The 26540-nt window shown below is 42.1% G+C and overlaps 1 protein-coding gene across 2 annotated transcripts in view; it reads left to right on the forward strand.

Annotated features, from left to right (window-relative positions):
* Positions 1 to 26540, forward strand: part of IKZF2 (IKAROS family zinc finger 2 (Helios)) — a 109004-nt gene that overhangs the window by 62323 nt on the left and 20141 nt on the right. For both annotated transcript variants that reach the window (XM_009702366.1, XM_009702367.1), the window contains exon 4: positions 8040 to 8207. In XM_009702366.1, coding sequence (XP_009700668.1) covers positions 8040 to 8207 — 168 coding nt within the window. The remainder of the gene's footprint in view (positions 1 to 8039; positions 8208 to 26540) is intronic.

The raw sequence follows: 26540 nt of genomic DNA on the forward strand, positions 1-26540 counted from the left end.
GACTGAGTCCCCAGCTTTCAGCCTCCCTAAAAGTTTTCATTGGCACTCACACATATTTGAGCATATGTATTGTAGGTGCCTCAGAGTCCACGTATTTGAACTTGAACAGCTAAATTAGACCTGCTAAATTTAGATTTAGGTACTTAATTAAATGGTCTGCATTTTTTGAGATACTGAAAAACTCACGCATCTTTTAAATACAGACAAGCTGCCTTTTTCATGTTAAAGACGACATGCAAATTGAAAGCGAACAGAACAAAATCTCATCTGCGTACAGGCAAGACGGCTGTATGCGGGTGCATGGGTAGGAATTGCATAACCGGTAGCTTTTTCCTCTGGGCTACTGCTGGCCTCTCGTAGAGCTCTGACTCTTTTCCCATCCGAACAGAGGAGCTGTGATGTATTGCTCTATAGAGATGATTTCAAGCATATAGAAATGGCATTCCTTTTAATGTGCAGCTTGGTGCTCTACTCTCAGTAAACCAGTTGGCAAATTTTGCGGGGGATTTTTTTTTTTCCTCCACTTTGTTTGTTTGTTTTTTAATACATGCTGCTACTTCACTGTCCACAACAGAAGGAGAAGTTTGCTTGCATTTCCACATCCTTGATTTTAAGGAGTATTTTTAACATACTGGTATCTATCTTTTAAAGTGCAGTGTTTTAAAATGTATTGCCACTTCCTCGGCAGCCGGGCGCGATGGGCTGGCCCCAGCTCTGGAATGAGCCCTGACCTGTGGGTAGTCTGGTTTTGCAGCCCAAGGGAGAATGGTGGAGGGAAGGGAGGTTGTCCCTAGTGAATGGAAACGGATGATATTCTTTATCAGCTAATGCAACTGGCATGTGGATCCCTACCTCTCCAAGCCAATTTAAGTATGTTTTGGGAGATGAATCCCGCCTTGCTGTCCTCTTTATCTGTACACAACCAAAGCATGGTCTGGCCAGTTGTTTGCATTGGCAAAATTAAAGTCCTGTTTCCCTTCCCAAAAAAGTTGTCAGCATTCTATGTAAATCACACAAAATCCTGTGGTCCATAGCAGAGGCTGTAATTTGCATGTACGCTGGGACGAGAGTGTGGCTTTCCTTACACCGGGGACCCAGGCTTGCAAGAAGCTGTGCCATATGGCCTTGACTGCGTTACGCACGTAAAGGGGCACGGTTTTCTCCAGCTGTTATTCATCTGTTCCTGAGGAGCAGTTGTCTTCCCTGCCACGTTATGGTAGTTCAGTCAAACAGATATAAGGAGGGGGAGAATAATGTATGCCGTGGATGAGGCCAGGGTAGATGAGCTCAGTGTCCCATCTCTCATCCTCATATACTGGAGGATCCATTTCCTCCGAGGCCCGCAGTCACCCCTTCCCGTGCTAGACCAAGCTGGGGATTTCCCCTTCATCCTTCAGATCCACACAAGCGCTGCCTCGTGCCCATGGTGCAAGCGATGGTCTGGGCCGCAGCACCTCTGTCACAGAGCCCATGGCACTGCTCATCTGATACCGCCAAGCACAACATTTTTCTGAAACGCTGGTAATTCAGGTGAAGCGTTTTTGTAATCTGCATGGGCATCAGGGGAAGGCCTTTCTATTTATTTGTCATCGCTGACAGAAAATAAATAAAATGCTCAATGTGGGAATGGAGTGTGATGCACTCCCGGCTTTAGTGAGTAGGGTAACCCCCGTCCCCCGTCCCCTCCGTCATGTGCCACATCCTCATGTCAGAAAAACAGCGTGTGTCAGATTTGATTTATTTTCCTCCTTTCCTGTACTATCTTCTTTTGGTCCAAATTTCATATTCCACAGCACGTGCCCCGAGTTGCAGCACCTTTGTCAGAGTTTTTTGTTACTGCAGGAGATGACTGGTCACATAACATTGCTGCTGGATGGTCCGGGGTCTTGCGCTTGGGGATGTTGAGAGAAGGGGAGAGGAAGAAGATAAGGTCAATAATGCAATTTGTCTGAGGTAATGAAAAGCAACTCTGGTGATTTCTCACCTCTTTAGGCTTTCTGCTAGTGGGCCTGAATTAAAATTTCCTTGTTCCTCATTTTTGATAAAGCAGAAACCATTTGGTACAGCTGTGCTGCTGCCTCTGTGATCTGTGAGCTCCACACCTCGTTCTCCCTTGCACTGTGAATTGTGATTTTTCTCCACCAGAACCTCTAGTCTACTGCTGGGTTTTGAAACACTTTGTATTTCTAAGGGAGGATTGGGGTCGTCCTCGTTGTTTTAAGAAGGCCCAGAGTTTAAATGTTTTCTCTGTGTGGAGGCAGCGGGACAGTGGCAAAGCAAAGCCGGGTCCCCAGGTACAGGGCACGACGCAGCAGGCAGCGGGGACAGCAGTCTTGCCCCACTCTCACTTTGGGCTGCTGGCAGGTTATTTTTAGGCTTTTTTTGGGGTGCTAACTGCAGGGGAGGGTCTCAGATCTTTGCTTGCACTCCATGTGCATTTTAGGACCATAAAGTCAGTGAAATAAGATACATTATATGCCCATGAGGGAAATCTTGAAGTTCTGCTTTAGCATCCGTAGCGTTATAACTGAACATATGCGACACTGGAACTCTGAATGCTGTTTAATTTCTTTTCAGGCAGAGTTCAAGTTTTTGGGACACAATTAATAAATGAGGAAAAACCCAACTGTGCTGTTCAGTAAAAAGTCTTTTATGCCTAAAGCAGCTAACCAGGCACAAATTTAAACAAATGGTCATATTAACAGGTTACAAATAATTCCGTTGGACTGCCTGCCTTATTTTTCTGGTGGAAAGGTTTTAGTTGGTGTAATTTGTAACCTAGTGCAGGCTTCCTGCCTCTTGCAATATGAATCAATTTGGCACTGAATCAAAAATTGTAGGGTCGAATTTGTAAAAGTGATGTTTTCTACCTAAGTTCCTAAATCTAACTTTTCAAAAAGTCTCGTTTTCTACTAAAGCATAAGGGAGGGGAGCTTAGCTTTTTGAAATTACTCTCTGCATCAGGATGTGTTTTACTCGCAGTACTTAGTAGCTTAACTCCTCTGATATTTTTGCCAGTTCACTTAAAGGATTTTTCTCTCTTAAGAATATGGTCATAAATTTGTGTGCAGAGGACACTTGGAAATCACCCAGGGTTTCCCAGGAATTTTTCTTGAGAGATTTTTCACTACTGTTTTATAATAAATTGCCCTATCTGGAAGTAGGTTTTTCCCAACAAAAAACCTTAGTAAAATCAGTGATTTCCAGTGATGTGCAGCCCGTTAAGTGAATCTGATAGAACAGTAAGTGGGTATGCAGACCAGATAGTCCCCAGAATAACAAATACAGAAATGGAGCAAAGTCTGCTGCTCCCTTGGGTAAAGGCAGGTTGCGGCTCACTGTAGCGCAGCTGATATTTCATTTGTGCTCCTGGGACAGGGCAGAATTGGAGCAGTTGCAGCATCTGATGAATCAGGAGAAATGTTTAGTTTTAACTGAATATTAACAAAAAGCCTACTATGGAAGGGTGAAAATCAATATTATTAGAATGAGCAAATACTTTCTGATGGCAGCATGGGCACAGTAATTTTGCATTAAAAAAAAAAAATCCTGTTTGATAAGTACCTAAGCTATCCTTTGCATATCAAAAGTATGTGGCAAACAAAAGAGACTGAGACCTTAGAGATGCATTTAGCCAGGACAGATGTTAAATGTAGTCCTGCTGCACCCGGTTCTTATATGTAGAAGGACTCTATCCTGGCTTTCCTTGTTATTGTGAAGAGACTTTAAAACCAGCATTTTTTTTTTAAAAAAATGTAATTAAAACATTCACAGGAAGGGACTTGAGCACTGCTGCAGAAATAACCAGGCCTCGCTGTTAACGAGAACTAGTGCATTATTTTATGGGTCGCTCTGATTTCAAAGGGACGAAAGTTAGCAGTCAAGGGTTACGAAAATCTAAGTCTCCTTGATTGCAAGGTCTGCAGGCTCTTTGTCCTCAGTCAAATTTCTGTTTTGATACAGAAAATATTACTGATGTATTTTGCACCGGTATGAGATTCGAAGAAGGATAACTCATACTGAAACTTCTGCACAGCACTTCCGTGCTGAGGCGGTAAAGGAGAGTTATTGTGCAGGGAAGCTTCCAATTAAGCAGAAAAAGGAGCTGGTTTGCTTTTTGAAATAACATTTGACATATACATGGTAAAATGTGAAGCTATTAGTGGGAAGTTAATCAGTTCATTCGCCTGGTTTCAGGTTGTATCAGCTAGACAGCGTTCGTAGCTTTGCTATGAAGTCTTCAGCCAACTGCCATATATTAAAGATACTTAGGAGAGGACCGTATCTTGCTAATAACCCTGACTCCATTGGTGCACTTCACCTTTCATCTCAGTATTTGTTTACGCAACAGCAAGTTAACTTGTGTACTTTAGATACTGGTGTGCCTTAAGAGCAGTAATATTTCATTATTATTTCTCCTGGAGGAGACAAAGCTGTAATGGATGCATGTTAAACAATGAACTGTGAAGTTTCAGCAGTGTTTTACTGTAATTTAGATGTAAATATTTGAAATCATACGTTTTAATTAATACTTTTTTAAACTGTAAAATGATAAAACCCCATGGATTGATTGATTTATTAATTCAATTATCAGGGCTGTTCCCTGGCACAAGCCTCTCTTACTAAGTCTTTAGGAAAGGTAATACTTTGCAGCTCTGGCTTACCTTGCCTTGTCCATTCCTGAAGTAACTTCAGATAATGAAATTTGCTGCGCTGGAAAACAAGGCTTGTTAGGCATTCTTGGTTTTGTCTGGTTTTAGATCTTAAATCTGGAGCTGAAAAGAAACATCTTTTTTGTTTGGTTAGCTCTTCCTCCCCCTCTCATCACTCAGAGAGTCATCTCTTTTTTTTTTTTTTTTAATCACTAAAGTTTGAGGTTTTTCTGCCCTAGTTTAGCTCTAAAATAAAGATTAAAAACTTAAAGTAGATGAAAAATATTTTGCAGTTTCATTGCAGTCACATAGTTTACAGTGCTGAAAAGCAAAAAGCTTGCTTGGTCACCTTTCAGTACATGTTCTTCTTATACGGAGTACTTACTTTAATAAACAATACAAGTATATGGATTAAAATGGTAAGTACATAGCTATAAATGGTGAAAAAGACACCATGCTTCCAATTGTCATTACCTCCTTATAGTTGTGTATGCCACCTGTTTAACAGGTCTATAGTTTCTGGTATGCCTGTGCTGCCATCACCCCCAAAGAGGAAAACATTTTAAACACAGTCAGGGGCGGTCACGTATTTAAAGACTTTTTTGTGAGCAGATGTTCAGTTTGAAGTGTGATTAATTTCAGCCTATGGATAAAAACTCTTAGTTTTCACAGAAGGGTAAGGAAACGCATAGGGATGTCAAGGTGGTTATTTTGTTATTAAGAAATAATAATACTGGAGAACTGCTTACAAACCTACTAGGAAAAGGAAGCAGGAGAAATAATTGGAAAACAGTCTTCTCGAGGCACTGAAGTGATAAAGAAGGCTGGTTTGCTAGTGTCTGGAGTGGGCATCAGACAGCAGAGTTCTTGGAAAATGAGCAAAATCTTCTTATTATTCAGTCTTTACTTTTTTTTGTGCACCCTGTTATTGGATAATGGTCTCTCAAATTAGCTGTGCCAAATGTAAAAGCTCCTGATCAATAGCATGAAGGTGTGACTAAAATTAACAGTCATCCCACAAGCCTGCAGCTTAAACAAGGAGCAGGAATCGAATGATTGGACAAAAGAATAACAAACAGATCAAAGCAGCTATTTACCCGGAATTAAGCCAGTAAGAAAAATGAATTCATGCTGGCTTTAAATAGATACAAAGGTTATTTAAGGTAAAATGTGCTATTGTAGCAGATTCTGCCCGTTGCAAGAGAGGAGCAGGCTATCGTTAAATTTGTGGTGGGTGTTTTCATGTCATCTTTGCCACCAAACTGTGGTGCAGTGAGTATTTGAATTCCTGATGGAAGGCTTTTAGCATCTCCTCAGCTGCCTGTTTATTGAGGAATAATACCTGCTCATATGTGGCCTCCAAAATATCAGATAAGTGGGTGATGTAGTGGGTAAAGCACATTAACTGCATAGTTTTAGATACAGCAGGAGTAAAAGGAAAGACTTTAGACTTGGTAAGAAACTCACTACCTTCTTTAATGTTGTCATCCTGAAACTGAAGCTATCATTCCTAAATACTGAGAAACGTGTCAAAGGAAGGGGTTTTGCCTGTTTTCTCAGACAGCGAAAGCAAAACAGAAAAGAAAAAAAACCCCATATATTTTTCTACTGCAGTCTCTTTACATATCTCTGTTATAGACGTTTTGAAATGATATAAAAGAAGATAATGGCTAATCAGATCCTTTAAGTATAGTGTGGGAGTTTGAAAGGGAAACCACAAACTCTTTATCAATTCCAATGAGCTTGTGTTCAGTGTGTTGGAAGTAGAGCTTTATGCCCTGATTTTTTTTTTTTAATCATTATTCCGTAGTGTTCTTGGCAAGATTGTAGGAACCTTAGTATCTTTTTCAGTGCATCTGCAGTGGTTTCAGATGTAATTTCCAGCTCACGCACGTGAAATGAAGTTGCAGAGGTATGGCATATATATGGCACACCTGCCTTCTGCTACCCTCCTGGCAGGACCCAAACGCTGGCAGTGATTTAAACCACAGAAGCAAGAATTGCCTGTGGACATCTGTCAAAGCTTTCTTTCTCCCTCTCTTTCCATTTGAATCTACAGACATATTTTGGACTTTACACTAGACACATGAACTACTTTGATAAAAACATAGCATTAATTTTGTCCAACAAGGGAGTAATCATTTTAAAGCAATTGAAAAAGGCTTTGGAGAGATGCGACGGATCACAGAACTTGCTTGTTTTTCATGAGATCTGTGCTTCAGGCCAGTGAATTCAACCTCAGAAAGTCCCACCAGGATTTGACCAAGGCTCCATAGTAGGTGATGCACTGAAAAAATGAATGAGGCTGCTTACATCTGAAATCTGATGTTCAAGACCTTGTTGAACTGCTGAACATTTCAGCATCGAAAGCCCAGTTGCAGTAAAGCGCGAAGGCAAGTGGCCAGCGCAAGGATATGCTTGTGCCCTATTGATCTGCACAGTGGGATGTAAGCAGATGATTAGAGCTGACTGCCTGCCCAAGAATGCTGGAGCAGACTGAGTGTCCCCAACAAATGTTGATATAGAGTATAGTTTTGATAATATTTCACAAAACCTATGTGAGCTTGTCAGGGTTTTTCCTCTAAATAATAATAATCAATAAAAAAAAAAAAAGGTGTTTGTTTTTATGGACCCAATCCCCACCGTCCAGGGCAAATATGAAGGATTAACATCAAATAAGTTTTGGATGTGTGTGTGTGTGAACGCATGGGGTGAAGGGAGAGGGTAAGGTGTACAGTTTCTGTTAATTTTTTTTTTTATCAAACAAGTCCTTTCAATTAGTTTTACTTAAAGCACAAATTTGGTTATTTCACAGTTTAATGGTGTGAGATTTTTCTCAGTGTTTGCTGCTGCCCAAAGCTTGTGGGCATGATCCTCACTTGCATTGATTCTCTTCATACGACTCCAGCAATGCAAAGCAGCCTTTAAAAAGGAATTTTAATTAAAGTATAATGTAAGCAAAAGATTTGGTTTGAAGCAAAGACCTTAACATCTGTCCAAGTCCAGTTGTTGCGATCAGTTCTAAATACTCATATGGATTGGACCTATATTAAAAATAGGTGCAAAACCGTAGAGATAAATACTACAAAGCCAGAGTTACGGATCTAAATTTTGAGCAGAGCTCATGTTTTATGAAGGATAAAATCTCTGATGTGGAGAACTTTAAGAAAATCAGACTGCATTAATCACCTCAAGGAAGGTGCCTCAAATCATTATTGGAGGCTTTGCCCATTGTGCAAAAGAAACGGCCTCTGACTTTAGCAAGTGATGGTGGTCGTGGGGACTGTACCTATGTAAGAGATGACACTGTTACAAAGAGCGGGATAATGGGCTTCGTGCCTCTTCTGAAGTTTCTTGACAGCTCTCTCCCCTCCATTTCCCTTCCAGGTGAACGTCCCTTCCACTGTAACCAATGTGGAGCTTCTTTTACCCAGAAGGGGAACCTGCTGAGGCACATCAAGTTGCACTCTGGGGAGAAACCGTTCAAATGTCCCTTCTGCAGCTACGCCTGCCGACGGAGGGATGCCCTCACAGGACACCTCAGGACGCACTCTGGTGAGCTCGCCTTGTCTTCTCTTCCCTCTTGTTTTTTCCTTTGTCATTACTGTTCAAGTGAGGCAGGTGGTGAAAATAACTGTGTGGTCCTGGTGGATCTGGGTCTGTGCTATCCTCTTCGGAGAGCTCAGCTCTGAACTTTGGGAAAGCCTTGATGCGAATCAGAAAAGTTGTGGTTCAGCCACACCTCTTCTTTTGTGTAACTGAGCTCCTCTGCTGATGCTATCGCATTTCTCTTTGAATGTCTCCTTGGGTGTATCCAGGCTTTGCTGGCAGATTGTTTTGACACTCTCAGCCCCAAAGTGACTGTGAAATTCCAAAGAATAACTGTGTGCTCTTGCAAGCCTGCTTTGCAGTTCGTACCTATTTCTTCATCTATCAAAGGCTGTACGCTGGTGGAGTTCATACTTGTTCATCTTTCAAAAACCTCCTAATTGCATTTTTGATTCAGTTACATCTTGCTCTAAAGTCCTAATTCATGGCAGCCACGGCACTCACCCTAGAGCGGAAGGTGGTGGGGAGAGATTGGGTTTGTCTTGCTTTGTTGCTTCATAGTATCGTGTCTGTATCAAGTCTGCTTGATATAGTTTCTTGGTATGTTCTAAAGAAATACCCATCACATAAATGCACGTTACTAGTGACATTGGTAGCCCTGATGATGAGGATCAGATGTGTTTCTAGTCCCTATACGCTACATCAAGGGGCCGCATTCTGCCCAGTTACTCATTTGTGTAGGACTCGAGTAAGATCTTAACTTGCTGCATTTTTTATCTCCTAGGATGTTCAACTTTTGTTTACAGGCCGTTTATAAGAGACTGTTTTTCGTTGTTGAATGAGCAGAGATAATTGGACTGGTTATTAGTGACAGCATTACAGGTGAACTTTTCTGAAGAGTTAGCAAATGTGTGACTACTGAAACACAGTGGTTGAAGTGCAGCCACAGACAGAAACCCTGCGTGTGAAAATGTAATCATGGGCCTTCCTGACTCTTTATACGCATTTCTTCTATGGGGTCAGCCTCACTTCAGTAGAGGTTTCTGGTTTATGAGCATTAGGTTGGTCTTAGAATATAGAGTTGCCTTGACATTTCCAAGAATCAGAAAGGATAAGCTAGGAAGCTTCTGCAGGTAGACTGGCGTATGCAGGAGGCTGTATCGATGCAAACGTACTGCTGACAGAAAGCACGAGCTTCCAAGGGAGTGCAAGTGTGGGACTAGGCTGAGAGAAAATTGCTTGAGAGTTGTCAGCCGAGAGGATTTGATCTGAAAGTCAGAAGGGAAAATGTCTGTGGAACTGCGAGGTGCAATTTTCACACATCTGACCGTAACTGTAGTTTCAACTTGAAATTAGTAAAAAAGAAAACACGATAAAAATATTCACAATTAAAATAAAAAAAGGGACTCGTGACATAAAATAGCCCACATTACAAAACATGAACATTGCGGTTGAAGTCTGTTTTCATAATGTGAATATAGATTTTGTTACCTAGATACAGCCATTGATAGAGATTGTTTGTTCTTCCTGTGTGAGAAGTACATGGCTGATGTTTCTGCTTTTTGCATGAGGATGAAATGTAAAGGTGTGGGATTTTCAGAAGGCACCTAAGCTGCTTAGGCACAGGAGTTCCCCTAGAGCTCCTTCTCTAACTGCCTGAGCTGTGCTCAATTTGTAATATTATGTTTTGTTTTCAGTGGAGAAAGTGTCACCCCTCTAAGCAGTCAGCTACAACAGTGTTCAGCAGAGGGCCAGCAGGAACAGACAAGTGCTCCCACCATACTCTCCAAGGCAATTCTTAGAGTAGCAGTCATAGTTAAAAACCTGGGATACTGCCCTAAAACCTGGCACCCACCTACATGAACGTGAAATGCCAGTCTGAACGTGAGCGTGGAAGTTAAGGTGTCCTTCTGTCCCTCTCATATAGGCAAGCATGGTTGATTTACGCATACATATGCGAACCTGGTTCATGGAGAAGATGGGTAGATGTACCCTAGAGATCTTAAACAGTTTCATATCAGTGTACTACGCAAGCGCTTTCTGCTTTAATAAAGCATGCATCAAAGTCCGTAAGTAGACCTTGAAGGTATAGCAAATCTGGTAAACTTCAGTGAGTGTTTACATCTTCTGCTATTTCTGACCATAAAAGAGAGTATCAGATAAAATATAGAAAGAAGAGGTTGAAAACTATTTTGAAGTATGAGACTTCAATCCAGTTTCAATCTGGTACACTTAATGTCTAAATTGAGGTGAGTCTGAATATGGTTTTATATTTATAAGAGCAAAGCTCTTTAGATCAGATCCTCAGCTGATATAGGTTGGAATTACATCCCCTAAGCAAGGAAAGTACTGTTGTTTGGCACCAGCTGAGAGCCTGGCACCTGATTTCATAAATGCAAGACCAATTTCCTTTTTTATGTTGTATGTCCTTTTCCTCCTTAAATAAGAGAGTACAATTAATATAAAAAAAAAAAACCAACCAAACCCACTCTTTTTGCCATCCCAAGAAGGTTCTAGACTAGTCATTTTTTTATGGAAGGCAGAGAATGCAAGAAAATAATTAAAGATTTTTTTATATATATATTTTTTTTTTTTTCTCTCCTAGCTAGTTTGACCTGTGAATTTGAAAGCACTTTGTTTGTGTCACCACTTAGTCGGTTACACCCTCTCACTACTGCCCGTTAGTCAATTTTTCCTGTGCTTAGTGCAGGGTTTTCATACAGTAAGACAGGAAAGGTGAAAAAATAAGGAAATGTAATTGCAAACAGAAATTAGCAGAAACATCTCAGAGGTATTTGAAATAGCTGAAACTACTATTAACTTTAAAAAAAAAAATAACTTGACAGCTTTTTTTCTGTTCACACATTTTAATATTGTTTCCTATTTATTTGAAACTGTTTCTAAGAATCACAGTCCACATTTTGCCTCCCTTTCTTGTACTGAATAATATCTTACAATATAAATGTTCCCGGGATGAGTGGTTAACAAAATATTACTTCACATCTGTAAAGCTGCTGCTGTTTAACCCTAAATAATTAAGCAGTGATTTACTCCTGCAATTATTTACCTTTTACTGACATATGCAGTTCTGGTGAACTTGTGTCTATATTTTCCTCCCACATGCAGCTGCTTTGATTTCAGGAATATAATGATGCCTTCAGGATATCAGTAGGATAACGCCTGGGGAGAGATTCATGCACAGAATTACACTAAGAGTGGGCATGAGCCTCAAGGTATTTACAGGACTTTCAGATGTTGTTTTCAGAATTAACTCCATAGTTCCACAACACAGATAATACAGGAGAGGTGCCTGAGTGGGCTTCCAGGAGGTGAGTGTAAGGACAGGCTGTGGAGGGCTGGGGCAAAAGTTGGTAGCCCCCTCCTGCAGGATGCACTTGACAAACCAGCAGGGATTGGCTTCGCTTTACCTAGCTTTTGCTGGTTTTAAAGAGGAAAACCTCCAGGCAAAGCTAATCTCCTGATGGCAGTCACAGAGTACCTGCTATCTCAATCTGAGACGTGCCCACCTTCTTCAGCACCTCTAGAATTGCACGTCGAGGCAGACAGAAAACAGATGAGACTAATTCTACTGTAGGGAATTAATGAACAAAACCCAGGAGTTTTAAGGAAGACAATTGATCCAACAGATCCATCTGATTGTTAAAATACCTAGATGTTGACCTCCGTGCTTTCAAAGATATGATGTATCACCTGATGCTGTTTTACCCTGGAAAGCCAGGCATCCTCAAATGGGCATGTAAAATTACCAGTTATGTTTTGACATTTATTTCTCTTGTCTAAAATAGAGCCAAGTCAGCCCTCCCCTCATAATGCTATTGTAAACATAAATGCTTTGATGGTTCTTAAAGAAAGTCAAGGCTGCAATGATGAGCAATCTGGAAGAGCCCATAGAAAACATTAGTGCATTAATTTTCCGAGTGGGACTTGTGCAGTAAGCCGTAAATGAAGGATAGGATCACTTGCTAAGGGGAAAACAAAACGCAGAATAGGTTTTCATTAAGCGAGAACCGTCCATCGTTGCATTAAGCAATTGTCCTGTGGGCAAATTATTTTGTGATTTTTGTAGTTTAAAAGACTGTCTCATCATGCATACACACAAACTGGCCACATGAAAGCCTTCTCGGACAACCTTAGTTCTGGAATTTCCTGACTGTCCTCTTTATCTTGGCAACTTCAATCACATTCCCTTACTGTGGGTGTATGTAAGTGTTATTCATATATGAAAGCAGTTTTACTGTTTACTTCTTCATAAAAAAATGGGTAGTCAGATCATTATTTTTTCCTGTCACAGAAGCTTTTCCTCACAATACATTTTAAAATTTGCTCCCAAGCTACTTCTTTCCTGTTTAGAAAATGCTTTTTTCCCCTTTTCTGCTTTTAACAAATATTTGCTTTTTCCTCCCCCTCTTCTTCCTGCGTTGCCGCTGCACATTATTTGTTACTGCCCAGCTCTTCAACAGCACTGAACTAATGGAATCACTTTATTTGCAAAAAAAAAAAAACAAAACAAAACAGTGAAGCATTTGTTTTGAAAAGAAAGGCTTAGACAAAAACTCCCAAAAGCACAATCTTAGCAAACTATGTACAGTGCACAAGATAAAAGGCATGTATAATTAAAAAGATAAATGCCCCATTCATAGGAAGGTAGTTTAGTAACTCTTTCTATGTTTTTTGGTTTGCAAGTCCATCTTTCTCATCTCTTCTTCTCCATAAGGACTTTCTTGTCAGCTCCTCCTGGGTGGTAGTGAGCCGTCCGAGGTGTCCTACACACCCGCAGTTGCATGACTGCTGTTGGCAGAACTGACAAGTGCTATCTGTGTGTGCAACTGTGCTGGGAGGCAGAAGGAACCTGGTACCTAATTCTGATGACGTGCCTGACTCAGTACATGTTTGGGAGAGTCATCCCACCTGTGCGTGTCTCAGTCCAGCTGAAAAATCGGATGAACAAGTACAGTGCTGAAAAACACAATGCTGTGCGTGAAGTCCTGCTGTTAAAAGCCAGTGAAAATTATTGAAACAGTGGCAAGGATGGTTATTAAGAATAATGAAGAGTCAATGTTTTAACGTGTTTTTTTTTTTCATCTTGAAGAGACTTTTACCACTGTTAACATCTCCACTCTCAAAAGGCCCAATATCTACTCTGTAACCGTGTTTTTGAGGATGGGAACATCATAATTAGGAGAATCTTGGGACCTGAAATTCTCATTACACTCTGAGCTAGACTGACTCAAATATGTTGTGAATGGGGAAAAAAAAATTAAATGTGAACAAGTAGGATACTAACTGTGAAAAATGAAGCGAGTATATGAAGAGGCGAGGGGATATTTTGCATACAAATCCCATTTCTGCAAATAGGTTAGCAAACAGCATCTTCCCTCAGTTGTGATGAGCCGGTGGGCATTTATTCTGTTGATCTGCTACTTAGAGCTCTATTTAATCAGGCAGAGCTGCTCTTCCTCTCAGGTTTTCTTGCGCTGTTTCAGTTAAACTCAGTGGAATTAACCTCGCCACAGAATCATTTTGTGTTTTTTCTTATCGGACTCCAGGTTCCAAACTGTTATTAGCATGTACACAATACTGCAGCAGCTCTGCTTTCTCATTAATGCTTCCAGTACCTAGAGGCCTTCACTCTGTGTCGTAGAGTGTCTAAAATCTCTGGTATTCTGCTTTCCATATTGTTTGTATGTGCAGTTTTGGAAGGCAAGATCAAAATATGTACGAGGGTAGGAGTTTGGTGTGCCAGGTGTTTCATCCCCTAGGCATCCTTATTTAAAGTTTAATCCTCTGTAGAGCCAGCTTGTATCCCATGCTTTGCTCAAGCCCCATCTGAACCTGATCCTTGAAGTGTTGGGGTCCTCTTCACCTCCAGAGCACTCCTGTCACAAGTATTAGTATCAGCTTGTATGAAGACATCATTTTTTATGTGCTCAGAATTATCTCAGTGTACAAGCTTGGTCATGCTAAGCCTTTTCTACAGAGCAGAATTATCACTGAGAAACCATCTTTGATTTAAAGATGCTGTAGGATCATGATCTTTCCAGAAGAAGTATATTTGGGCTTTGATTTCAGGGGAACTCGTGAAAAGATAGGGTTCCACCCAAAGCAAGAAGTGTTCACTTTTTGCTTGTTGGACCTTCAAAGGTCTCGAAATTCCATAAAGATTCCCTCTTATCTGCGATAGTTACAGATCAATCTTTGTTCAACCCAGGAGATCTGTTTCCAATAGATAAGAGAGAGAAACAGGAGAAGTGGTCCTGATGAGCAAAGGTAGATGTGCTGTGTACCAGCCTGATGAATATCTCTCTCTCTCTTAGGACTGGGTATCAGCTTTTTCCTTCCCCCCCCCCCCCCCCCCCTCCTCTCGCCAGGGAGTGTGATTGAGTTGACAGGGGAACAGACGCTGTGTGGCTCCCTGCTGCTCATGGTGCCCCAGCGTAAGCGAGGGCTGACCTCTTCCTTTACTTGCCTGTAAATTGGCTGAATAGAGAAAGACTCACACACTCTTCTAGTGATGAGAGACACCAACACCATGGGAGTATCCTCGTTCTGAATATCAGTTCACAGCAAGATTAGTAGGTGCTAAGATTTCTCGTGGTATCTGTGAGACATGTCTTGTGACTCCTGCTATATCTCTCGGTGGAACATGGCCTTGCTGTGTCTTTGCCACATGCAGGTCTATCAGCAAGTCCTCCATTCTTCAGCACAGAGAAGGGGGAGAGGAGGTCTGGAGGGAGGTTGTGTTGTCTCCTCCTTTTCCTGATCATCCAAGTTTCCTCTCCTTAATGAGGCAGGGTGGCAAAATTATGTGTTTGGTGTCAGGTTAAGCCTCTAGACCCTTGACAAGGAAGAGTTTTGTGTTAAGGCAGGAGGTCCTGTACCCCAAGATGAGGAAGAGTACTAATGTCCCAACACTGCAGCTTCACCATGAGGAAAAGTTTCCTAGGGCAGATTTTGGTTCTGCAGTGTAACAAGGTGCTCACAAGGAGATGATGGGTTTTCCTTTGCCCCTTTCTTTAGACCTCCTGAACCTGCTGTCACCTCATCCAGAAGGTCAGATAGCACCGCGGTACTTAGAGGTAACAAGCTCTTTTTTTAGACAGCATCGTCATGGTGTAAGAGTCACATGGGATCATCCCTCATTAATTTTGACCAGTTCCTTTCTTCCTGGTGGAATGCCTGTGCCAAGATGGAAGCATGTGTTTGGGACGGGACTGCTGATGTCCAGTTTTCTGCACGTTTTCTGTCTCCCTTCCATGTTAGTGGTTCACATCCTGGCATCATCAACCAGATTCTGTCCCTCTTTGTGTTGCCTCAGGCCATACACGACCAGAACGAAGCACCTGGTCCTGCCCTACCGGGCTACTATTTGAAAAGAAAACGGACACTTCTTCACTGCTGGGTGATGCCGGTTCTTACGCCAGCCATCTTGCTCTGAAGCAGCAAATGAGACAGTGACTTTCTTTTTCCTCTGGGCTTTTATTCTGCCACAGTGCTATATGTGGGATTTCACTGGCATCAAAAAAGCAGATAAGTGTGATAAGACTTCTGTATGTAGAGTGACAGTCCTTCTAAACAGCATGCCTAACCTGTTTTTTAAACATCCAGAGAGACTGTTTCTATCACCTCCCTAGGGAAACAATTCCACTTCCCATCTGCTTTTTATAGCTGTGACTCTCATCCTGATATTTAACCTAAACTATCTTTTTTTTTTTTCTGGAGATTATTGCTCTTCTTAACACTACCTTCTGTGACTGTAATTCCTGCACTCAGTTTACACTGTGATAGGCTGTAGTCATGTCTGGCATTGATTCTGATCTAGTCTGTCTGTATCCTCCAATCCTCTCATCTTTTTTTTTTTTTATTACTAATTTTGAATTTTTTCCTACTCTTATTCACTTATTTATGAGGGACCTCAATTGCGAAGTCATTTTACGCTTTGGAAACATGGACCAGTACAGATGCAGACCCCTTAACCTCATCTCTGCCTCACTTGCCTGTCAGTGAAATCAAAATAAAGAGCACTACTCAACCTTGTCATGATTGTGAGAGGGCAGTGTGCACAAACAATTGCAAGGCACACGCATGTTGCTGCAATGAAGATCGTGTAAGTACGTAGTAGAGTATTCCAGTGCTGCTGGTGCCCTGGCTGCATAGCGTTGTGTATTATCGCCTTAGTTTTACTTAGCCTTTGTGCAATAGTGAAATGAGATAATTACAAAGTGGAAGGAATAATAACTTTGTATTGTTACCATAACCACTGAAGTATTATACCCTGATACTGGCGTGATTATCTTAGACACAATAGTAAGGTGATTATTAATAATGCTAAAGGACTTACTACTTAGCCCGCAATTTTTGCGTCTTGTTTCTTTTATGAACCCTATCTATTTCATCAGCCCGAAGCCTGTGTGAAATGGGTATGTGTTGTTGCCTCGTTGTTATCCGTTTTGCAGTGATGGGAAAACGAAATAGGAAAAAACCCTATGAGACCCAATTTGCAAATTCAGTTATCTGAGCACCAAGGTAGCTTCATGTGAATCACTTGTCTTTCTGCACCAGGACAACAATAGACAGGCTGGCAGGTGAAGGTCTAGTAGTTCAGGTTTTTAAAGATACGTAGTCCTTTGCTCCCTTGAATTTGAGCTATGGAGGCTTCTTTTGACTTTGTTTTCCTTGTTGTCAGAGATTGTTTCAGAAATCCGCTATTTTTATGCTCGAGTTGGCATATGTACGTACAAACCCAGAATTTAAGGTGCAGCTGTAAAGACAAGGCATTGCATGGCCAGGCTTCAGACCGTCTTTGGGAGCTGGGTGTTTCATTGCATTGGAATAAGCTTGAGGGACGTGATGCGGTGCATCGGGAGCCCTCCGGCTCCGGAGGCAGCCTTCTGAGGTAGCTGCAGTGGTTTGTGCAGAACAGAGATCCAAGAGGTGACTGAGAGCTTTCTCGTGTGCTTGAGATGAGAGCATGATTTTGACTTGACGAAGTCACATCTCGGCAAAACCAAGACCACTTCTTGCACGTACTCTATTTGAGCAGCAAAATACCACAGCAACTCTAAGGAGGAAAAAAGTTTGGGTTTTGTTTTTTGGGGGGGTTTTTTGTTGTTGGGTTTTTTTTCCCTCCCTTTGAGAAAATTATTTTCAAGGGCAAAAAGCTTTTGCGTGTTACCTCTGAGGAAAGGAGATCTGGCATTTGGAGATGGCCTTTGTCAGTTCTTGAAGGAGTGTTTGAAACCTTTCAGCTTGAGAAAGTTTGAGCTTGGAATCAAGTGGATGTTTGAGGCCATCTTTCACTGCTATCTCAGAGCTGTTTTATGGGGCAGTGCGAAATGGAGAACAGCCACTGACATTTTTTTATAATATATGAGTGCTTTAAGGTGTAAGAGAGGTGTGTTTGCCATCTGGAAAGGGAAGCCAAGAGAAACTAAAAGGGAAAAAAATAACGCAGTTAACACCACACCATAGCAGAGCTGCAGAGCGCTGCTACTGATATATTCTCCTGAGCTCTCAGCAACCTGTAATTATGAATTGGCTTACAGCTAAGATATTGATGGATATCACTCAAGAAGGAAAATGAGAATGTCTAGATTTTTTTACAGTGAACCTGTACTGAACTCTGTGTGACTCTCCTCTTATTTATAACCCTGTGTGAAGTTCAAGGAAACTTGTCCTGGAGGTTTCCCATGAGAGGGAACCGTGTTTTTACCTGACTAAAGCTCTCTGGATATTTTCCCATTTTTTATTTGATCTAAGTGTGAACTTTCTCCACCCTCTGCCCCTCCTTCCTTTCTGGAGTGGTTAGAGAGGTTGATTACAGCCAGGATTACACAAGAAATGCCAGTTGCACACGTTTTGCATAACTGTGCTGTGTTGATTTCAGACAGGGTGCCCCAAGTTCCCTTCGTGCCTTGCAACAGAGAGTCAAGATCTCTATCTTCATTCCTGAAGCTGGAGAAATGCTGTTGAGGCCCTGCCTATTGAAACTTTGACAAAGAGCACGTGGCTGGGACGCTCCCCAACCACACAGTTATCTGTGCGCTGCAAAGCACTCGCTTTTGGAAAAGCCTCTGCTTAAAGGTTGTTGGTTCTTTTTGTATTAAATACGTAAGAGTCACTATACCTTTGCGGGAAGTGCTGCAAGTGATCAATGGGGCAGTGTAATTCAAGAGGATTTTTGATGTCAGGCAACAAGAGTTCCCTGGGGTGCTGCTGCCCTGAGACTCCTCCAGCCCAGAGCACCAACTACTCTGTATTAAGGATGGGGGAATGTGATCCCCAAGCACGCGTCCTTTCCCTCCCTTCCAGTGAGACAGGCATGAATGCTCTCACATGCTCTGAGATGGTCAAGGGCCCGTGGTAAGGATCCTGACCAGAAAACGAAGACGAACTCATCCCGGTGCTGATTCTGAGTCAGTTCACCGTGACTCTTACCTGCAAAAGCACTGAGGTCTGCTTGAATTGAGTGAGAATCAGGGGCTTTGACAGCCTGGGTCTTAGCCTGTGTTTCAGTTCCTTTTGCTGGGAAATAGGTACTTTCTTCCTCTTGCCTCTTCAGTTTGGAGTGGAAGTCTAGGAGAGCACAGTCTTCCCACAGCTGACCGGGTCCTGGGCTGTTCTGAGCTGCCTGAGGCACGGTATTGTATCGTGGCATACGGCTGGTCTCACAGGTAGGCAGAGCCCAGACTATTTAAGGGCTTCAGGCTCTTCCTAGAAAATCCATGCAAAGGATACACTGCTGTGAATCTGATGATGAAATTTTTATATAGAAAAGCGACATGGGCCATAGACTCACTCTCACTTGGATACCCTTCATGTGCATGCATTTTGCTCGTCTCCTTGGAGACAGTGGCTTGTCTGAGAGCAGCTAGCCTTGGCTAGGAAAGGCCTGACATTTCTGGTTTGTGGGATGAAGCTGTGCCACTGAATTTTCCAAGAACCACAGAGGCATGATTTGATACGAGCATATGCAGTTCTGTACAAGGTTATCCTGTGAGCATCTTTCTCTAATACTGCTCTAGGGACACTGCTTGAGTCCCTGGTGTGAAAGATGGACTCAAAGATCCTCAAGGAGAGCCTAGCGAACCCCATCCCTCAGATATCAGAAAAATTTGTGAAATTTCTCCCTTCCCTTTCCTTCTGCCGAAGAGCTGAGTCAGCTGGACTGGCATGTCTGGAACTCTGTGGCACCGCGAGCAGGCAGTCTGCCAGCTGCATTACACACCGCATCCAAAGGAACACGTCACTCCTCCCTCTCTCTCTCCTATTTTTTTTTTCACCTTTGCAATCTCCACCCTCTCCCTTTTATTTTTCCTTGTTGATCCGTGTAGGTGAGTCAGAGAAACCTGCTCATCCACAACCTGTTCCTTCTTGCCAAATCCTGGAGTAGCACTCGCAGTTCTTGTTAGGTGTCAGGAACAGGTTACGAAAACAAAAACTGATACAGGCAGTGTACTGGGTATGGAGTGCATACTGCAAATGAAAATTAAATGCACAGTGAATGCGCCACTTAGAATGTGCTCCTAATAGAGTGATGTCTTTTGTAGGAGGCACTTTATTCTGTGATTCATATATAATATTAGTTTTCTTCCTATAAAACACCGGGATGGAACAGGGAAATCATTTAAGGCGTAAGTGAGAGCCCATTTAGGGAGAAAAGCCGTCTTAACTCCACTGGATTTTAAAACAACAGGACAGTGGAAAATTTCCAGTAGGAAAATAGGTGGTTCACAAAAGTGTTTTTGAACCAAATGACTGAGCTTTTGATAGCAATTGTAGTTGTACTAGTCTGAAGAAACTCCCTTGATATTGGCACAATTCCTCAGAGTTTACACTGTTAATGTGTTTCTGACCCCAGGAATTAAAAAATCATGAAACTGGATCCCTGAGATCATAGACATTTACAAATGAGAATGAAAGGTGATAAACTGGCCTTTTTATTTATCTCATGATACTATTTCTTGAGTGGGGAGGGAGTGAGAAAACATGCAAGCTAATTTTTCTCTTTGGTCAACTGGCTCCAGGAGCTGGAAGCTGAAGGAAAGCATAGTATTGGATCTGACACAGGGTGAAACTACAGGTGTTGGTAACGCTGTAGGACCAGGTTTGTCTCAATATCCATAGCTACATTTCCATCAAGCAGCATCAAACGATTGATTTTTGGCAAGTTTTGTTGGAACGAAGCTGCTCAACTTCAAAGAATAGAATGTCCACGAGGAAAAGTGCTTTGTTTGACTTTTACGTGCCACGGTAAAATGTCCACGTTAGCTTTATTGTGAAAAATGTATCCATTATGTTCATATCATTGGTCTTCTACAAGCAATGAGTTTGTCCCAAGAGCTAATGATGAGCCAGCTTCAGAAGACTGCAAGTACAGTTTTGGTTGAGATGCTTGAGATTTCTGCCTTGATCAGCATGAAGTCCAGGACCAATTTGACCTGGCTGGCATACAGTCCCTGGAATAGGATTGCAGCATTGGTGAAGAGAAGGTAAAGGGCCGTTTTGTGTCAGGTAATATATAACTCATAGAGACAGTCACTTCTCAGCGAATTCAAGCCCAAGACCAGACGAGAGGACGGTTTACTGCCCGACCACCTTCTGTGGAGGATGAACCTAGAGTACAGACAAAAAGGAACTTGACAAAGGCTTTCAAGACATCGGTGTTGCAGATGGGAACGAACCCAGAACATCTGCTGACTCAATTACAAGAGTCTCCACACACAAAGGAAAAAAAAAAAAGTAAGAAAATAAGAAAAAGAGATTTTACTCCTGGGTGTGGAGAAAAGAGAAGATTTATACCCTTTTGCTCTTGATTCAGACTTTTTGGATAAATCACCTAGTTTAAATAGCCTAGTGGAGCCTTCAGTATGAATTTTTGGGTTTTCTTTTTGTTTGTTTGTTTTTTCCATCAAGGAATGCAGTAAAGTGAGTTCAGAGTTTCCTAAATTCTCTGTTTTTACAGGAAACCTTTTAAAAGTATTTCTGGATGCTTAGAGAGCTCTGTTTTGTGTTCTCCAGCTTTTCTGTCCTTACTTTCAGCCCAAGCAGTTGCTTTTTCTTCCTTTCTTTTCTTTTTCTTCCTTTGGTTTAATTTCACACCCATATTTAATTTCCTTTCATTTCGTCTGCCTCCCTTTCAGCCATGATAACAGTTTCTGAATCCGTCCAGAACTTGTAGTGCAAAACTAATCGCACCAGAAAAGAAACATCCTAAACCCCCAAATCTTTCCTCTCTCCCTCCTTTCTCCTTGTCTCCACTGAGCAAACTAAAAAATCCTGGGTTTTAGGAAGTGCTCTGGAACTGTTGTTATTTATTTTTTGTGTTCCAAAACAAAAAATACAACTAGGAAATATATTGAGGTTAACAGGAATTGCTGAATTTTATTACCCAGAAAAGATTCATGTAGCCTCAATATCAGATGTAGACACTTGATGTAGAGGTTTGCGCTAGAAGAGAAGCTGTCCGGTATCCCAGATTTGTCTCTTGGAGTTAAAGGATCCCGTCATCCTTTAAAAGGTACCTTTACTGTTAATCTTTGTTGTTTTGATTAAGAATTGTTTTCATACAAAATGGTCCTGACTTCCCCCTGCCAAATACTATGGCTAATTTTGAAGGTGGAGCAGTGCAGACCACAAGTGTTGGTGACAAGCGTGGTGGGGAAAGGCGGTGTCTGTCCAGCCTGTCTGGAGGCAGCGAGTTCGTTTGCCTTGGTGAAGATGGAGTAAATGCTCTGGGTGTTGAGAAGAGTATTTGGGAGCAGTGAGCTGGCCCAAAAAGCCTCATCTTGGAGCGACCTTTAGCATATGAGATTTTCCAAAGTATGCAGCACAGCGTGGCTCAGCACTGTCTGCTTGAGAAAAGTCCCACCATGATTTCAAGCTCCTTTGTAACGTTGGTGGTAAATATATTTGTTGTCAGGCAGAGAGCAACAGGAGGAGATAGGTAAAAGGAGTCGGTCAGCTCTTTTTCGGTTTGACCTCATTTGACATCTGTGCAAGACATGACAGACCCACATGCTTGAACAGCAGATCTTTACGAGGGTGACACAAAGGCATGGGCCACATTGGTTCTTGGGCAGTAAGGAGAGTATGAATAAAGATTTTCATGTCCCAGAGGAGCCCATTAGTTTCACAACCTGACCTGGTTTTGGAAGCAAGGTTCCCTTCACTGCTGGCCTTGATCAAAATAAATGAAAACTCCCAACTTCAGTGGCTGGGAAAAGAAGAGGAGCTGTCAATATTACTCTTCCCATGTTGCTATTATCTTGGTGACAGCTTGCTGTTAATAGTCTGGTTCCAAAACTTTGTTTCTGACAGTGACAAGAAAAGGCAAAACTTATGTAAAGGAAAAGCGCGTTCTTCCAATCTCCTGATATGAGACATAAAATTGAAAGGTGTCAGGTGCTAAAAGAAATGCTTTTTCTCGTGCAGGAGCGTGTAGGTGGAACGGTGGAACTCATTGCCACGGGATGAGAAGAAATGAGCTAGAGTTAAGGGCTTGTTCAGTGGTGTTTTATGCAGAAGAAAACTATCTAGTGCTATAGTGGAGTTTAAATGTCATGTATTCTGTCTGTCTCCCTTTGTTTCTATAGTATAAAATAACTGGTAACGCGATGCTTGGCACCGCTTGCCCCAAATAACGCGTAGATTCTGGTGGCTTTAAGATGCTAAAGGGCTTCTGCAAGATATGCAAAGGGGCTGCACTTGGAATACATAAAAACTCTACGCAGCTGTAAATTGACTTTAGGGTATTACTTCCATTGATGCTACCTATGAATCTAGCCCAACATCTACACTTGTTTTACCCGAAGGGGAAAAAAAAAAAGAACCCAAACCAAACAAAAGCGCTTCTCAACTCAAGGGAGTGTTTGTCCAGCAGCATTCCTGATCTGCACCGAGGTACCCACACCCTGCACTGCGTGTGTGAGCTGTTCCTCTCCGCCTGCAGTCCCTCGCTGTGGAGTCCGACTTGTGATGACGTGTGGATCTCCGGTCACCTCCTTAAATTCCTGATGAGCTGTGGCACTGATGGGGAGCGGACAGGACAGGGCAGAGAAGAACAACAGATCGACCTGAACTTGTTTTCATTTTTCCTGCTCGCTGTGTCCAAGGAGCAGGGTTAAAATGAAGAGAAGCCAACGAGCGTATTTTGGAAGGTTTGGCGTGTGAACTAGTTAATGCTCCACTTATCGAGTCACTTTATTATGATGTTAAAGGTCTGAAGTGGAGTGGAAAGTACAGAGCCGGTACAGACAGTTAAGGTTTAACCTCCGTCTTAAGCCGGTTCCCACCCACATCCAGATAGTGCGGAGGCACTGCAGGGAGGAGGCTGCTTTCCAAAGTCACCTCTCTCGTATTTGTTGCAGGGCCTCTCCCCCTTTAAAAGTAAGTTGCTGTAAACCTGTCTGCCTTTAAGCAATGTTGAAGCCAGCTAGGTGATAAAACATTTTGTGGACTTCCTGGGTTTTGTTAGTTTATCTCACCACCAGAGCGCTAGTTAAACAGAGTCCCTTTTAATAGTATTTAACAATTTCGGAGTCAGTGTAAAATCCTTGGGAACCCCACCAGTGCCAGGCGTACCTGGAGGACTGGGACATGTTGGGATGGGACAAGGACAGTGTGCCTGGCTCAGTGGCCTCACAGCACAAACGCAGGACGTTTGCACTTGAGATTGTCAGGTATATATGGGGGGATCTGAGAGCTCCATTGCCATTAATGTAAACTAAAAAAGAGCGTGAAGTGTCATTTGCCAGCTTTGAAGCTCTTATATTGAAGGAAATGAAGGTAAGCCAAGAGAACTATACGAGGAGAGCTTCTACCTGTTGCAATATATCTTTCCTGGGACACGGAATTGGAGGAAGTATCTGTGGATTTAATCTTTTTCAGAAGTAAATACGATGTTAATGTCCTTATCTATGTTTTTCTTGATATACTGCATAATTTATTTGCATGGCTTCACATAAGACAGGTACATTTTTCTTTGTTTTTTCACACATACATAAATACAACATACAAACTTAGAAAGTGAACTGTTTGTCTTCTGTGCTGCAAAGGAAGAAAATGGAATCAAAAGATTCTTGCTTTTCTGTTTTTAATTATTTAATGGGTGCTGAGAGACTGTGGCAGGAGCCCTGCAAGTATCTGCACGGTTAGGGAGATTTCAGTAATTCTGTGACTGTGCCAACGAAATAGGAGTTTGTTTGTTTGTTTGTTAAACTTCTGGTGCAAAAATGCCACCTACTTATTTATAACCCTTGTGGCAGATTGGAACATTGTTTTATCTGTAAAATCCTGCAGATCAGTTAATAAATAAACACAATCTGATGAATCAGATTAAGTAACAGCCACCAGTAGCGGCAAGATAAATCATAATAAACTACTAAAGTAATAAAATGCTGCAGATAGAACCACCTTGAAGGTGCAAATAAAGACTTCAACTACTTAGCTGTTGTACATAAGCACTAATGTTCACTGATTTACACCAGATTCTGGCCTGTGTTTTTATATGTAGAGAAGGTATAGATGCTGGAAAGTTTGTCCCAACTGCTGTATTAACTTGTTTTTTGCATGTGTGCGTGCATGTTTTTGTGGTCCGTTCTAGCCAAAATATAGGACGGATGAAGTCTTCGGAGTTTATATATAACCTGATGTTTAATACTGCTTGCCACAGAAGATCAAGGGAAGACTGAAGACTAGTACAGTATTTCACCACTAGCCGCTTATTTTACAATACCGTAAACAACTGGCAGGTAAATGCAGGTGTCAAGCTGCTGGTTTGTGCCCTGGAGGTATTTATAGGAAAGTCAGGCATGTCTAGAAAACAAAGGGCGCGTAGATGCAATGTTTTGCCATTGTTTTACTGCATGCTGATGTACCACGAGTATCTAATGGTGTTTCACTGCTAGCTGCATAGGTCTACTGGAATAGTACGTGGTAGGTGTCAACAGAAATAACTTATCTTTGACTGCCGCTGTGCAAAAAGTCAGGACAAGCCGTTTTTCATATGCTAGGAGGCTCACAAATTGTGGAACAGCCACATATATATCAATAGGCAATTGATAATAATCTTTACTAAGAGGCATTGGGCCATGAGGTCATGAAGTGAGTCAAGTGCTCTATTTCAAGCTCCAAGTCCAGAAAGTACTAGTTGCTTAGTGGCATGTATGTAGGCTTCTCCTGTTGTAATGCTGCATTTTGGTTTTTGAACCTTTTGGGGTGTCCAGAAACCCTTTTAAGCACAGATCTAGCTGTATGGTCTCCTCTGCTGCACGATCTAATGAACATCCCCCCTTTACCACATGGCCTCACAAACCCTAACATTTGGCCCAAAATAGGATAATCTAAAAAGTGCTTGTAGAATGGAGACATCAGAACTCCATGAGGTCCAGAAATGTATCTGCATCCCATGAAAAGTACCCCAGGTATTGCTGCCTCTACTTGGACTGGCAAGCATTACCAGATTAAGGCAAAGTTTTTTATAATGTGATTAGAGATTTGGTTCTTTCTGAAAATCAGACTGCTTTAAGATGTCACAGGTTGGGCGCTCAGAAGTGGAGGTACTTGACACTGCATGTCGTAAGTCTGTGTGTTTGCGTGCTCTAGCAGCCTGGAGCATTATTTTAGATGTTTACACGTTGTGACTTCTGCATGCAGATTGTCTTGGCCAATCTCAGGTTAGCTGCGGGACTTGCTGTTGTTTCTGAACTCCGGTATATACTGATTAGTGTCTGTGTGTGTGTGTAATCTCCCAGGCAAAAAAAAAAAAAGGCAACAAATCAAAGTGACCCCATGAATTTCAATGAACACATTTACAGTCATTAAGCACAGCAGCAAGATACGGCATCGGAGCGGGAGGCAGTTTCCTTCGCGAAGCTACGTGCTGCTCACAGCCAGCACGGGCTTAGGTCTGACTTTAATTTTTTTTTGTGCTTAATTCATTCTGAGGTCTATTATTCATGTAAATATTTTTGTGTGTGAAGCTTTGAGCTAGGCAGCTCTAGAAAAGCCGAAGTGTGGTGTTTAATTACAGTAGCGAACCGGAGGGACCGTGTTTCGTCTCTTTGCAGCCTCGGCCCTCCTGCCGAAACCTCAGCGCTGCCGCGGCCCTCCCTGGCTCTGACAATTGCTTACTCGGCTTGGGGAAGCTGGAGGTGGGAAGGACCGCAGGAGCTGTTATATCCACCTTTTTCTGACTATTGCACACTCTTGGGGTTTTGTCCTGTGTGGTGTTAAATGTCACCAAACTCAGGGGTGTTTTACATTTCCTTGGGCTGACGGTTTCACGACCTGAAAGGACACCGTGCCTGCAAATTGTCTGTC

The sequence above is a fragment of the Cariama cristata genome, unplaced genomic scaffold (assembly GCF_000690535.1).
Source record: "Cariama cristata isolate BGI_N322 unplaced genomic scaffold, ASM69053v1 scaffold3506, whole genome shotgun sequence".
In the NCBI taxonomy this organism is placed as follows: Eukaryota; Metazoa; Chordata; class Aves; order Cariamiformes; family Cariamidae; genus Cariama; species Cariama cristata.